The sequence below is a fragment of the Gossypium arboreum genome, chromosome 12, assembly GCF_025698485.1.
Source record: "Gossypium arboreum isolate Shixiya-1 chromosome 12, ASM2569848v2, whole genome shotgun sequence".
NCBI lineage: Eukaryota > Viridiplantae > Streptophyta > Magnoliopsida > Malvales > Malvaceae > Gossypium > Gossypium arboreum.
In genome coordinates, this window is record NC_069081.1 from 118,769,051 (window position 1) to 118,784,504 (window position 15,454).

The 15,454-nt window shown below is 30.3% G+C and overlaps 2 protein-coding genes across 2 annotated transcripts; one reads left to right on the forward strand and one right to left on the reverse strand.

Moving 5' to 3' along the window:
* On the reverse strand, positions 1-2,902 carry LOC108479755 (LRR receptor kinase SERK2-like). The gene is made up of 4 exons (XM_017782529.2): positions 2,218-2,902; positions 1,864-2,124; positions 925-1,773; positions 1-847 (listed from the first exon to the last, which is right to left on the reverse strand). The coding sequence occupies exons 1-4, from the start codon at positions 2,642-2,644 to the stop codon at positions 366-368; spliced, it is 2,019 nt and encodes a 672-aa protein (XP_017638018.1). The 5' UTR covers positions 2,645-2,902; the 3' UTR covers positions 1-365.
* Positions 2,903-11,941: 9,039 nt separating this feature from the next.
* Positions 11,942-14,032, forward strand: LOC108477261 (40S ribosomal protein S13). The gene is made up of 5 exons (XM_017779758.2): positions 11,942-12,086; positions 12,215-12,287; positions 12,374-12,512; positions 12,982-13,168; positions 13,722-14,032. The coding sequence occupies exons 1-5, from the start codon at positions 12,064-12,066 to the stop codon at positions 13,753-13,755; spliced, it is 456 nt and encodes a 151-aa protein (XP_017635247.1). The 5' UTR covers positions 11,942-12,063; the 3' UTR covers positions 13,756-14,032.
* Positions 14,033-15,454: the final 1,422 nt, after the last annotated feature.

Consider the following 15,454-nt stretch of genomic DNA (forward strand, 5'->3'; position numbering starts at 1 on the left):
TTTGATCTCAAATAACTCAATTATATCTCGAGTCGAACTAAAACTTAAACATACCTATTTAATTGAGCTCAAACAGAGTATAAAGCTACAAATTTCAAGTTGAACTCCGCCTGCTCGGTTACACCCTAAAAATATCAGCATAACATATAAAGCTTACTTTCAAGCACAAAATTAAAAGAGTGAATTAAAAAAGCCTAGAAATAAATTCTTGGATAACAAAATAAAATTAGCGTTTACGAGGTTGAATTCACATGAGCAAAATTCACAAAAGGCCCATACATAGTCCTTAGCAAAAGGACACAAATTTAAAGCATGCCCCATTCATGCCTCAGTGAGTAGTTAAGTGACAACATCATCATCACCATTTAAGGACGGCCATTGCAGTTACCCAATTCTTGGACCACTTCCTCCATTGATGGTCTTTCTATAGGACATTCATGAATGCAAAGCCATGCTATTCTTGCTAGTTTAGCCGCTTCGTGTTCAAAGAACCGACCGTGAAGGTTCGGGTCTATGAAATCTTGGTACTTACGAGTTTCAGCTCCTAAACGTACCGAGCTGGTCACCTTTTGTTTACCCGAAAGGAGTTGGAGAACGAGTGTCCCGAACGCGTAAACGTCGCTCTTCTCGGTGAAACGACCCGTGTTGGCATATTCGGGTGCGAGATAACCCATGGCAGCACTGGCTTTGAGTGAACCAAAGACAATGTCAATGGTGAGGATGTTGTGTAAGCCAGAATCTGAAAGTAGGGGATTAAACCGGTGGTCGACGAGCACTTTCTCGGCTGATATGTTTTGGTGAACGAGAGCCGGTTTGTTTACTTTGTATTCATGCAAGTATGCTATCCCTGTTCCAACAAACAAGTCTAGTTAGCTAATAGGAACCCCACTTAAAACAAGGCAAAAAACATAACTAGAGACCAACCTTTGGCTATGCCTTTAACAATGGAAACTCTTGTAGACCAATCTAGGACCGTGCCGTCACCATTCTTTACGTCGAGATACTGTAGCAAATTTCCGTTTGGGACGAAATCATAAACGAGGAAGCACCCACCGCGTGCTTTTGAGCAACAAAATCCTCTTAACCGGACTACATTCTCGTGTTTCAACGATGCTAAAACATTCAATCCTTTCAAGAACTCGGAATCATCTGATTTACAGCTAGTTTTATTAATGCTTTTAATCACGACAGCTGATCCATCTCTAAGGAACCCTTTATATGTTGAAGCAAAGTTACTTTTTCCCAACAAATTCGACTCCGAAAAGTACTGAGTTGCAGTCTCTATTTCTTCTAAATTGAACCTAAAACTTTGCAACACATCTTGTGTGAAGCCATTGAAGTTCCTACTACCATCTAAAGGATCCCAACCATTAGTGTACTCGAAGCTAACGAGCGGCGAACCTTTCTTCCTGTACCCCTCCTTGGCTTCAGGTTCTTCGAATGAGGTACCGAGCTTCGGTTTTCGGTTACGGTATTGTTTGAATATGAGTAACCCTATAGCTGATAATGCAACTGTGACAACAACTAGGCCGACGAGAATCGGACCCTTTCGAGATTTCGACGGCTTAGAACACTGAGATTGTTCACAAGGCAACCTTAGATTTGCTGTCTCTGGTATTTCTCTAGACATACCAGTTACCCCTTGTCCATATGCTTCAGGTCTGGTTGGATTAGTTTGATAAGAGGTATTACATGGTTCAAGTGATGCAAAACCAGAGCCACATAAACCCAGATTGTTTTGAAACAGAAACCCATCATTCAATCTCTTGAGAGCTTATAGATCAAAACAACAAGAACACAAAATCAAACACAGTTCATGTTTTGGTCATAAAAAGAGCAAGATAGAAGAACAAAGATTATTACCAAGAGGAACATTGCCTGAAAGAGAATTGTTCCTTATATCAAGAACTTCAAGCAGTGGAGCATCAGCTAGTTTTGTTGGGATTGAACCAAAGAGATCATTAAAGCTCAAATCAAGCCTTATTAAAGTACCCAAATCTCCTAAACTTGCAGGGATTGCACCAGTGAGTTGATTTGATTGTAAAGCAAGAACATTAAGCTTCTTTAAAGAACCAAACTGTGTTGGTATGCTCCCAGTTAACTGGTTATAACACAGCTGCAACACTACATTCATCCCAAAAAAAAAAAGCTCAAAAATCTCAAAAAAAAAAAAAAACCCAATGCTAAATACAAAAAACAAAACGTATTAGCACTAACCTCGCAAGCTATCCATCTGAGCAATCTCCGGCGGGATCTCACCGGATAGATTATTCATATTAAGATACAAATCGGCGAGTTGAGTCAAGTTAGCTATTTCTCTCGGTACTTCACCGTATAAAGAGTTGTAATGCAAGAAAAGACCGGTCAAGTTCTGAAGCTCAGCAATGGCCGGTGAGATTTTGCCGGACAATCCTTTGCCTTGTAAGGAAATGTTGGCTACTTGGCCTTGTTCGTTACACGCTAAGCCTTCAAAAGAACAAGGGTCACTTTTAGTGGTCCATGAAGTTAAGTATTGATTATCAGGGTCTAAAGAGGCTTTGATATCCATTAAAGCTCTTAGCTCACTAGTGTTTGAACTGAAACAACATTGGATTGTGAAGAGAAGAAAAAAGAAGAAGAAGAGAGGAGATGGCATGGAACCCATTGTTGTTTGGTTTTGGTCTATTGGATTCTCTTACAGGTAAAATAAATGGTGGGAGAAAATGGGTGGTCACTGAGTCACTATGAACGAACTCGGTTTTCAAGTCACAGTGTGTTTAGGACAAAGGGAAGGGACAAAGATGCAGAGATGTCCATGTTTTTGTTTCAGTAGAGAAGAGTGGTAATGCTTAAAAAGTGAGTTTAGAAAATTCAACCGAGAAAATGAAAGGAAAAAAGAAAAGGTTAAAATATGCTCTTTTTTCTAGTAATTATACTCTTTGTAAATTTAAAATTTAGTCTCTCTACTTATATTCATAAGAATTTAGTCTCTATATCTTTTAGATTTTAAAATCCAGACCCGATTGTTAATGTCATCTTAAATTTTTTCTATAAAATTTGTTGCTGTCGCATTTTGAAAATTTTTAAAAAAACTTACTTGGTAATCATATAACAAAAATGTTTTAAGGAATCTAAATTTAATATTGAAATTTTAATGGTGTTAACAATTAGACTTGCATTTTTAAATTGAAAGGTAGAAAGACTAAATTTTTGAAATAAATATAGGACTAATTTCCAAATATGAAAAAAATATAAGGACTTAAGGCACATTTTAATCAAGGTTAAACATTAATTTTTCATACTTGAAATTGGTTTTAATGTTTAAATTATTTTTCTTTTTGTTCTAATTAGTATCCGGTTTTGGCTTTGTCATACATTTAAATCTTTTTTAACTTAAAAATATGATGACGTGTATCAATCAAATTGTTACACGTGACATGTACGTTTAGTTGACGATGTAGTATGTGTGTCACATGTAATAATTACTCCATATCCTCCCATTTTAACAATGTTACAAAAAAAACTTAAAGAGAAAAAGTTAAATTCAGTATCAATTTAAAAGAAAAAAACTTAAATACCAGTTTGAACATTGAAATTAAATGTAAGGACCAGCAGTTATATTTTACCCAATAAATAAATAAAAAGGGAGTGAGGGATAAAGATTATGACGGACGGTTGGATTTATTGGTGTTTTTAAGCGAGCAGTGAAGAATAAATAGTGGGCTGAGTTGCTGGGTAGGGTTTCTTGCTTCTTGTGATAAAAGGAGACATTGGTTGACCATTTTCACTACATTCCTTTCCCTTTTTATTTTTGGGTTAATTTTATCTTTTTATTTGATTAATATATTATATAGTATTTAAATTTAAATTTAACATTTAATTTGATACATAAATTTTATTTCTATCAATTTATTAAATTATATTATTAGGATATTTTTATATTTTATATAAAATCAATAAAAAACTCGTAAAAAATGAGATTTGAATTTAAAATACTATAAATTTTAAATTTTAAAATTTATTATTTCAAATAAAACTTTATTTAATTTTCACTTAAACGATTAATAAATATATATAGATACTAATTGCATAAGTGCACTAAAACAAACTATTGTTTGTGGGAGTGTTTTTAATCAAAATCGCATTACCATACAACATTCAAATAATAATAATAGCATGGTGAAGCATTTTATTTTAATTCCTAGCATTACGTCCACACGTGAAACCTATAGATCTTAGATTAAATCAATGAAATAATTATTACCTAACAAATATGCCTAAATTTCAAAAGGCTATTTATATGGTTTTTTTTAAATTCAAACTAGAATAAAATCTGAATAAATCAATTTTGATTTCAGATTTAATATTATAATTTTTAAATTATTTTTAGGTTGATTTTATGGTTTATAGAGGTTAATTTTTTGAAGTTAATAGAAGTCGTTTGCAACAATATTTTTAAGTTATCTGATTAAATTAGAGTTAAAAATAGTATAATTGAATTGACTTTAAATCAATTAATTACTTGATTTTAATTATTGAATTTGAATAATACATATATTTAAAATAAATTAAATTAAATAATTTAATAAAATAACCAACAAAACTAATCTCACAAGCAACCAAAATCGATATAAGAGTTGATTCCTCACAATTCCTCTCAACGCCCGCTTCACTTATTGGTGTGCGCATGAAACTTTAAGCTGAGAGAGTTGAGCAAGTACGTATGCCACGTGGTGGTACATGGATGGTCTGTTACGCTACTAATGAGAGGAATAGCCGTTATGTCCCCGGAGCCCGGAGGATTGGAATTCGAAATTTGAAATTCTAGGATCTCATGAGATACTCTACCGTAAGACCATTTCCACTTCCCCCTGATTTTGAACTTGACATCCAATCATGTCAAAAGATAATCTGATCAAGACGACAAGTGGAACTGACCGGTGGGTGAAACCGCAGTTGATAAAATAACAAATTCAAAATAATAAATTAATAAATATAAGACGTTGCCTTCACCAAAAAAAGAGAGGTAATAATATTATAATTATTTTATATTTTGAACTATGGTGGGGTGTGTCAGAAAGGTCAGGTTCTGACATGTACCCCTCCACTCCTTTCCTTCTACCTTTTCTACCCCTTGGATTAGTTTTTTAATTATATAAAGAAATGACATATATTTTACAAGATTACATTTAAATCCTTCAACCCTAATGAATTCGCATCTAAAAGTACCTGTGAAAACTCGTACCAGAATGATATTGTATTTTGTCATTTTTACTAAAAATTAAAATATTTATTATTGTATATATTAAATTAAATAATAAATTAATATTTTTTGTTAAAACTTTCTACTATTTCTATTATTAAAATTTGTATGGTGATCGATGAATAACTAAATAATTACAGAATAATTATATAGTTACACGTTGCGTGCTACTATGCCTCATTCTGACATGCAAAGAACAATTTTTAATAGTAGAAATTGATGAATTTTTTAATAGAATGATCAGTTTACTCTCTGATCTAAAGTACATAAATTAATTTATTCATTTTTAAATAAAAAGATAAAATACAATTTAACTCCTAATACAAGAAATTCCGTTGTATTAAAATTTAATTTTAATTTCACTCGCTAAGATAATTTACTTTTGTATGCATTTGATGTTTTTTGTAATTGAAGAGTAGAACCCAAATAATGGTGATGGGTGTAAAGAGACAGACATCGTAGCCTGCTCCGGCAAGCATTATTCTTGTACGAAGTACAAACCATATAGAAAATGTTAAAATATGTTTCAAGTAATTGTAACTTTATATATTTAAAATTTAGTCCTTTTATTTTTGTTTCAAATAGTTTAATCTTTTACTTTTTACCCAAGTTCAAATGTAAACAATGTTAAAATTATTCGATTAAATACAAGTTCATTGGAACGGTTTTTTGTTGTCTAATGGCTACTAAGTGAGGTAATTTCAAAATGTAATAGCATAAAATTTAATAAAAGAATTTCAAAGGTGTTACCTAAAATTTGAAATCCAATAAGTAGAGAGATTAAATCTAGAGAAATAAAAATAAAAGACTAAATTTCAAATGTATGAAGAATACATGGACTTAAAGCATATTTTAACCTATAATAAAATATAAAAACAGGGCAAAAATTAAAATTTGCCATTGTTTTAGTGGGAGTAGCAAAGAAACTTTAATTTATTTTTCTTTTGTATGGGTAAGCTTTGATCTTTCGTTAAAGAGAAAATTTTTATTTTTGCCTTTTAAATAGTAAAAATTTGGTTTAATTTTTTAATTGTTAGTTAAATGGATAATTTGCAATTATATCCCTTCTAAAAATTATTTAATTTGAATTATTATAAGACAAAATTTTAACTTTGGCCTCTCAAGTATTAAAATTTTACATTAACACTCTATATAAAGTTTCTAACTAGGTCCTTGACCACCACTGTCAAATCAAAGGGAAGAAGAACATGAAAGGGAAAAATACAAAAAGTGGAGGACCACATTAGTAATTAGCAAGTGGATGCTGGAAGCTGGCTATACGTCAGGTATCACAGGATTCACAAAATGCTAACATGGGATATGTATATAATTTTATTTATTTCCAATTTTTTACCAAAATTGCAACAGCAAAAAATGATGGCATTTAATATATTATATGTATAATATAAAGTAATGATATTTGAATAAAATTGAATTTGTCAATCAAATTAGTTGGATTGAGAGTTAATTAAGGTATCGATTTGAAGAATGATATTGAACTGATCAATTAAAAATCTATTGAATCAAGTTTTTTTACTTTTTAATAATTTTTAATTAGATCTCTCAGATAGCAATAAGTCATGATTTAACTTTGAACAAATAAAAAATATTCATTTATTTTTTAGATTATTCTTGTTCAATTGATCAGAGAAAAATAATTGATTAATTCAATTAACAAAAAATAAAAATAAAAACGTACTTAAGCAATCAATTCATAATTTATTTAACTAATTGACCAACTAAGGTCTTAATTGATGTATTGGAGCCAACTTAACATTGTTCAGTTCAGCCAATTAAACTGATTAAATTTTTTCTCCTCTTGTTTCTTTCAAAGCATTAGAAATAAAAAACGAATAGAAGTTGGTTTAAGGTTTTGGTTAAATTAATTAATTCGGTTGTGAAAATTCATAACCGATAATAGGTTGAATTAACTTATTTTAACTGTCTATAAAATTAAATTAATTATTATATTCAACCTGATCAAACTCGATTAAAAAAGATGGATGACATCGATTCGAATCTACTTTTACTTCTAAATAACACACATAAAATATAAAATAAAAGAAACTAAAATTAAACTAACAAATTATAAAAAGAAATTCAACTAACAACAATCAAATTGTCTTAGTTTGTTAGTTAAGTAAAACACCCAACAACATATAAAATCAAAATACAATGATACAAATGTTGATTTTGAAACCAAAAAAGAAAAGTACAAATCGAAGTTTTCATCATTATCCAGTTAACCCAAAAAAATATAGATAGAAGAGTTGAGCATCGGATGCCTTTGTGTTGTCTCTAAATTTTCCCTCTATCAACCACAAAAAAGATTGGATTCTTCCATTTAGGTTACCATGTAGCAGTTAGGATACCCAAAAATAAAAAAACCATAAAGTGTGGTTTTTTACAGTAGAATATTTAGGGTTGCACAAAAATGCATGAAAAAAAGAAGAGGTAAAAAGGGGAAAAAAAAACACAGTATAATATTATATGGAAGTGATGCTGCTTTTTAGGCAAAAACAGATATGTTGGGGGTGTTGTGGAATCTGGTTCTGTTCCGGTCTATTCTAGACCAAAACAGTGATGTGGGCTATGGAGTTTGTGGTGTTCCCGAAACCTTTTTTTTCCATTTTTATTTTATGATCTTTTATTTGCTCCACGTTCTGCTGTGGGCTTCGGGAGGGCGTCTCTAATGCATGCACAGCATGCTGCATCAAAGTGTTTTGAAAGCTTTTTTTTGATTACTTGGTAGAGTGGGACAGATAAAGCAGAAAAATTGTTTTTGTGATTAGAGATAAATCATGGAGTTAAAAAGAATTTGTTTATTCTTATTTTGAAAATTTTTAAGTATTTTGAGATTTAAATAAACCAATAACATTGTAAACTGCTGTTTAGAGATATTACGGTAACTAGGAGTACTTAGTAAGTCTCTTTAATATAAATACGAAATTAAATAATTTTGTTCTTATATTATTAAAAAATTAGATTTCAATAAAATTAATATTTACTCTTTTAACATAGTCAATAATTTAAAATATTTTATATTTATATAAATGAAATATATTACTATTTAACTTTTATCTTATTTTTTAATAATAGAAAGATTGAATTGATATATTTAATAATTGAGGGACTTATATATATATGCAAGTAGCTGGGAACTTTAAAGATAATTGCATAATGTCAACATCAAATTGAGGAGAATCTCCTTTGGTAGAGGAGATGAGAAAAAAAAAAGTTTGTATAAAGCCACCTTGGTGACTATAGGAAACCATCAAACCAAAAAGAATTTGGCAAAAGAAACTTGTTGTGTGCATGAAGTTCCCTTTGATGTCAAATCAAATCACTTTTTTTTTTAGGGTGGTAGGGAGTTTCTTAAGCTAAATTTTATATCCATTAGTGACAAGTTAAATTGCAAAGAATGCACATTTACCATAAAAAACAAAAAAAAAAAACAAAATACCCTAAATTTAAATGGTTAAGCTCATTTACCAAAAGTTTATATGGGGTGGACTATACTTGTAGTTTTGTAGCAAATAGATAGACAGGCAGAACAAGGAAACATGTAAAATTTATGGGTCTTATTGCATAAGTGAAACTTTTGTGGAAAAAGAGTATGGGTTCATGGCTTTAATTTAAAGTGTGATGTGCCTTTTTTTGGGTAGCTTTTGCGAGACCTTTAGCACACCAAAGTAGCTTTTGTTCTCTTTGTTGGATCTTTACATTCAAGCAATCAAGTCCGATAGCCATGTCGAGGAAGGTTGAGTTTTTCCGGAAGAAGGATTTGAAGCGTGGTCCACTCAATAAGGACGACACTAAGGGGAGCTGATAGTGGTCGAGACCACCTAAAATGAGAATGTGATATTTTTTCATTTAGATTTTATAAAATTATAGATTAGTAAATGATCAAATTATACTTTCGTCCTTAAAATAATAAATGTCTAAAAATACAGTCAATTCAGTAGTGTAAGAGAATCCCATCAAATCAGCTCGTACATGATGCGTAGTCACGTACTAAGAAAATATAAGCATTTGCGCTTGATAGGGTTTGAGCCTATAATGTAGACACTTGTGAACAACTATGCTATCACTTGGGCTTTACAATAAAAGCAAAACTCATTTTTTTTGGTAGATGACTATTCTAACGAAATGCTTTCACTTTGTTAAACTCGCCACCTCTTCAGGTAATTTCAAACACTTGAGTTTTACAAAAAAGTTGAAAGACAACTCTAGACGAAAATAATATTGAGATTCGTTGATTCCTGACAAACAATATTCTGAAGACTTCTCTCGAAAGAGTCGACATTCCCTCAACAATTCATAAAACTTAAAATCTTCTATTACAAAATACCTCAAACTACATAGATAAATCTCTCTCGACCCAATAAATATGATTACAAGGATTTAAACTTGAGATTCTCATCCTTACAATAACAAAACCGCAACCACTTCAATTGAATGTTTTCTAAAAAAAAGTTGATCATAATTACGAAAAATCATAACTAATGCCAACAAATAAGTAGGTATCAAACACATATTTGGAGTATTTATAATTGTAGGCAACAAAAAATAACAGTAATGCTTATCCGATAGCAGAGCAGAGTGTAGGCTACAAAGGATCCTAGCATGAAAAAAGCCACATACTCCACATACCTATTATGTATTGGGGACACAAATTACCTAACTTTAGGGCAAGTTAACCAAGGTAATTAAAAAATTAATCTATATAATTTACTAAAAGCAACTATTCTTTTGTAATTTAGCAGGCAAGTGGGGTTAGGTTTAGGATATTAGGTGGGTTTTTTTTCTTCTAAATTTTTAAATATTTTATAATAATTTGATTCGATTCACTTCTTGATTATTTCATGTTAAGTCTAGGTTTTATATTTTAATAATTTGAGTTTTATATTATGATTTTTGGATATAATTAATTGGTAATATGGCAAAATATTATTCATAAACATTTAAAAAATTAATTTTACAAGTAAATAAAAATAATCAATAATTCTTACATAGTTTTTTAAAATGTTTTTTATCAAATACTTTCAAGTTGTTTTCACTATTTTATATTAATTAAAATTAAAAAAATAAATTTAGTCCAATCTTAGTAACCGAAAATAATAAAGTTATAAAAATAACTTTTATGTGCCATGCTTATAAGTCATTATATTATTTTATCACGTGTAATTTATTTATTGTATATTTAAATTTTAATTAGAGGTAAATTTCTTATTAATATATATTTTTCAAATTTGGAATAAAAAATTTCTTTAATAATCGTATTCATAAACTAAATAATAAATTATATTTTGAACAAAACAAATTCTGACTTTGAATTTTCTAAATTCCCTACTTTTTTTTTGAAAATTTATTTTTATCAATTACATTTGACACTGATTAGTATTAGATACTAAAGTATTACACCTGTTTTGAATAATAAAAATATTAGACTATATTTTATATAAAAATTGATTATAAAATAAACCGTAGTTTTAAATTATATTTACGTAATACATAATTTAAATTATATTTTATAATTAATACAAGACTCGTAATCAACTGTAATTTTATTCGACTTTCTACTTAGTAATAGATATCATATTATATGAAGCTCTTAGTTGTTGAAACAATAAAATGAAGATTTGAGTTGCTAAAATTTACAGTGTCTACAAGTGAAATGTAAATGGAGTAGGATTTTAAAGAAAGAAAAAAAAATGTGAAAAGTGAAAATGAAAAAAAGTAGAGAAGTAAAAGTCACTGAAGGTTCGATTAATGATGAAATTTCACGTGGGAGTCTAGATTTTGGATTAATTTCATTTTAGGTCCGGTTATATGTTTACATAATTTTGTTTTAATTTATTATTTCATTTACATCGTTATAGTTAAGTAATTTTCTATGATATATTCTTAATTTTATTTTAAATTAAAAGATAACTTAGTTTTTGATTGTGATGCTATTTCAATTATTCAACTTCTTAACAATTTTATTTGACATGTGTGAAATTGCCTGATCGGATGTGCCGTGTTGGGCCATGGAAGGAGATGAGTGAGGTTTGGGCCTGACCCATGAGAAAAGGTGGATCTTGTAACAATGGGTCTACTAAACATGGATTTTTAGCCCAAAACGAAAATATTTATTACATAATACTAATATATGAATGTATTTGAGAAGTCTCTCTATTATAAGGACCTAATCAGATTATGTATTCTACTAAAATGAATCATTTAGTCTCAATACTATTAAAAAGAGTCAAATAAGGCCTAATTGGAATAGAGTTAACATTTACTGTTTAACGGTGTTAATATTTTTGAAGTTTTTATGGTTTTATAAATGAAATATTTTGTTTGAAATTGAACTGCAATTGAAAAATAAATAAATTTCAAGATAATTTTATACAATAAATGTTAATTATGGTGCAATTTAGACTTATTTGATTTTTTTAATGGTATAGAGACTAAGTTAATTTGGATCAAATTGGTAGAATATGCAAGTGTTGTAGACTAAATATAGTATTATACCAACTAAAAAAGGCCTTGCCATCACCTTTATCAATTTAATAGTGGTGACCAAAATAGTAATGAATACAAACGTTAGTCCTAAATTGAAAACTTTTAAAGTTAGGTGACTGAAACAGGAGCACGGGAATAGTTGGGTGACCATTTGTATAATTACCCTTTTTAACCAAAAATTCTCTGTAAATATAAAATGGAAAACCCCGCATAAAAGAGAAAGATAGGGTTTGCGCTTGCACCTCGTTTCCAACTGTCCAGTTCAAAACTTTAGCGGCAAAGAGAGAAATCTCGCCACCACCGCCGCCGCCATGGGTCGCATGCACAGCCGCGGGTCTCTCTCTCTCTCTCTCTCTCTCTCTCTCTCTATATATATATATATATATATATATGTACACACACACACACACTCGTATTTCTACGTTACTTAGCTAAATACTAACATTTCCTTCATTATTGCAGCAAGGGTATTTCTGCCTCAGCTCTACCTTATAAGAGAACTCCACCAAGCTGGCTCAAGATCTCTTCTCAAGATGTGAGTCTTTCAATTTCCTTTCTGACAGAAATGCCCTATGAAAAATTTACTTATTATTTGATATGTAAATATGTAAATCTGTTTAGGTCGAGGAGAACATTTGCAAATTTGCAAAAAAGGGCTTGACCCCATCTCAGATCGGTGTCATTCTTCGTGACTCTCATGGCATTGCTCAGGTTAACAGCGTTACTGGAAGCAAAATCTTGCGTATCCTCAAGGCTCACGGTAATATATAAATGTAAAATATATAGGGTTAATTGCACCAAATATTCGCCCGGATTCTACATTGATCTCGAAACAATCTAATTGATCTCGTTTATTAGTTTAGCTGTCCGTGTAGGCTAGCATATTTAAAATAGTTCATCAAATTCTTATGACATAGACCTCAATATCAATATCCTATCAATTGGTTCGTTTATTAGTTTAGCTGTCCATGTAGGCGATAAATGTTAGCTTGAATTTGATATTGAGCATGTTTAAGATGGTTGATTGAATTCTTATTACATTGATGGCATGGATTTTTCTTGTTAAAATAGGCTATTGGTCGGAGTGGAAGTTTTAATCTTACAAAATTCTGATTACAACTATGTTTTAGCTGTAAAATGTTCACTGATTACCTTAAGTTTTAAAACTAAATCATAAAGGTTGTGGGGTTATTTTTGATGTGTTGTTATTTTTTTATTGTTTTTGAAAGGTCTTGCCCCTGAAATTCCCGAGGATTTGTACCACCTTATTAAGAAGGCTGTTGCGATCCGCAAGCATTTGGAGAGAAACAGGAAGGATAAGGATTCCAAGTTTCGGTTGATTCTTGTTGAGAGCAGGATTCACAGGCTTGCTCGTTACTACAAGAAAACAAAGAAGCTTCCACCTGTCTGGAAATAGTAAGTCTATGCATCGGTTTGTAGCTTTATACTTGTGTTTTTATCTAAGACTGATCCTTGTTGCAATTACTGTCTAGTTAGTGAACTTATATTCTTTGGTTTCTTCCTTGATGCGTGTTTTGTTTGTCTTGCCATGCGATGCAGTACGTTATGACGGCATTAAGTTATTACTGTATTTGCATAATCCCATTACAAAATGGTTGTTCATGTAGTTGGTTTTATATTGTGATTTTCAATGAAATGAATACCTGCTTGATTTGTTCTATGCAATACATGATGGGTTTATTGTAGGTTGCTCGAATCCATTTCTAAGGTTGGAGTTCAGGGGAATTGTTAGAACATATTTGCATATTTTGTTTAGTAAATGATATGATTTAGGTTGTCTTTTTTTAAATACGTAAGCCCCTGCATTAGATTGTGTCGTAATTTTGCTTCGGTGCACTGTTTTTTATTACAGATGACCAAGTCTGTCTATTGGTCTATGCCCTTCCTGTTTGTATGTTTCTTTTTTCATCAATTTGTTGCAATATTGATTCAACTTATCCGTTTGCAGTGAGTCTACGACTGCCAGCACCCTCGTTGCTTAGATTTTGCATGTGGATAGTGCAGTTCGGGGTAACTCGGTGGTTTAATGCAGATGCTCCGAGCGAGTTAGATTGTGTTTCTTTTTCTGTTCTGTTGAGTTGTCCTGTTGCAAGACTTCATTAATGGATGTTTTAAGAAATTTGTTGTCTGAAAAGAGAGTTAAGAGCTCATTTTTCTTCTGATTTTACTTGATTTTTGTTGGCACCAAAATGTATCACCTCTTTCTCATTGGACTTTATTTAATCATTTTTAGTCTTTGAAGTTTTTGAATTTATTAAATTGTATTATTTTCAAAATCTAATATGATGAATATATAATTGCATGTGTAATACCATTTTGCATACTATCAAAAAAAAAAAAAGGAAAAAGAAAGATAATAGATTTAACGAGTTGGCCTTAATATTGAAATTTTGAAATTCAAAAATATAGCTATTACTAATAATTGAATTGAAGAATATGCAATAAATTTATATCAATATTTTATCCAATGAATTTATTTATTATTGTTTAGGTAAGAAATTTTAAAATTTGAGAAATCTAAAATCTAAAATAGATGAATTTAAAAATACATCTATTGAAATTGATTTAATTAAAATATATAAATTTAGGTCACAATTTATCTAAAATGGATTAATAATAACATTTGACGGTAGTAAGTAAAAAGAAATAAAGTTGTAAATAAATCTTCATCTGCTGATATCAAAATTTTAGTATAAGCAATAATTGTAGCATTTCTCCCAGAGCCCGACAAGCTCAATCGGCCATTCAAATGGTCATCACGACGTAATGCTAGTTTTACCCTCATCAATGCCTATGCTTTGAATCTGATAAAATTACTCGCGATAGTTTTTTACGGCTACGACAAATTTTAGTTCTCCGATTGAATTGAACTTCTCTAACCGGAGTTTTTTTATGTATCCGGTTATAGTCGTACAGTTTTCTCGCATACATTTCTACATTCCCTTCTTGGGTTTGTCTTGTTTATCCCATTTCTGTGAAAACAACCCTTGCAGCTTCAAATCAACGGATGCTGAAGAGATGGAACAAGTTACCAATAGCAGTCATCATCATCGGTCACAACAGTAAGCTACCTTATGATTTTTGTCTGTCAATCCGCATGCCTTTTTTTATAAAATTAATCTAAAAAATTTAATTTATAAAATTAATCTAAAAAATTTAATTAATTACTTAAATGATTCATTTTTTTTATAAAATACGGAAATGAATTAAAATATACTGTACAAGTTGGTGGAGCCAAAGTGTTTGGCGCCACTAACATGCCACGTCAGTAACTGGGATAAAAAAATTATTTGTTTTGTGGAGCCATGTAGAATAACACCACCTGTATAAATATTAAGAAAATATTATAATTTTTAAAAACATGTGGGGCTTTAAACAAATTTTCTTTTTTTAAGTTGAGCCAAATAATTTGATGCCACCAATTTTCAACATCTCGGAAACCAGTTTCCAAATAATTTGTTTATAATATTTTAAATTTATATTTTTTGATGAAATCATTCTAAATAGCGCCACCAGTTCATTTAAATCTTTTTTTCTTTTTAATTTTTTAATTATTTATTTTTTATATAATTTTTTGGTGGAGTCATAGTTCATTTAAACACATTTTTTTTTTAAATTTGTTCATGTTATGAATATCTTATTGAATGGATGTCCATCACGATCTAAATAAAGTTTTAATGT

Excerpts from the sequence above, each read along its gene's own strand:
- LOC108479755 (XM_017782529.2), bottom strand. The coding sequence starts at position 2,644 with ATGGGTTCCATGCCATCTCCTCTCTTCTTCTTCTTTTTTCTTCTCTTC. Across the intron at positions 1,774-1,863 it reads TTCAGGCAATGTTCCTCTTG|CTCTCAAGAGATTGAATGAT; the intron begins GTAATAATCTTT and ends TTGATCTATAAG. Across the intron at positions 848-924 it reads TGTTAAAGGCATAGCCAAAG|GGATAGCATACTTGCATGAA; the intron begins GTTGGTCTCTAG and ends TTGTTGGAACAG.
- LOC108477261 (XM_017779758.2), top strand. The coding sequence starts at position 12,064 with ATGGGTCGCATGCACAGCCGCGG. Across the intron at positions 12,288-12,373 it reads TCAAGATCTCTTCTCAAGAT|GTCGAGGAGAACATTTGCAA; the intron begins GTGAGTCTTTCA and ends AAATCTGTTTAG. Across the intron at positions 13,169-13,721 it reads CTTCCACCTGTCTGGAAATA|TGAGTCTACGACTGCCAGCA; the intron begins GTAAGTCTATGC and ends ATCCGTTTGCAG.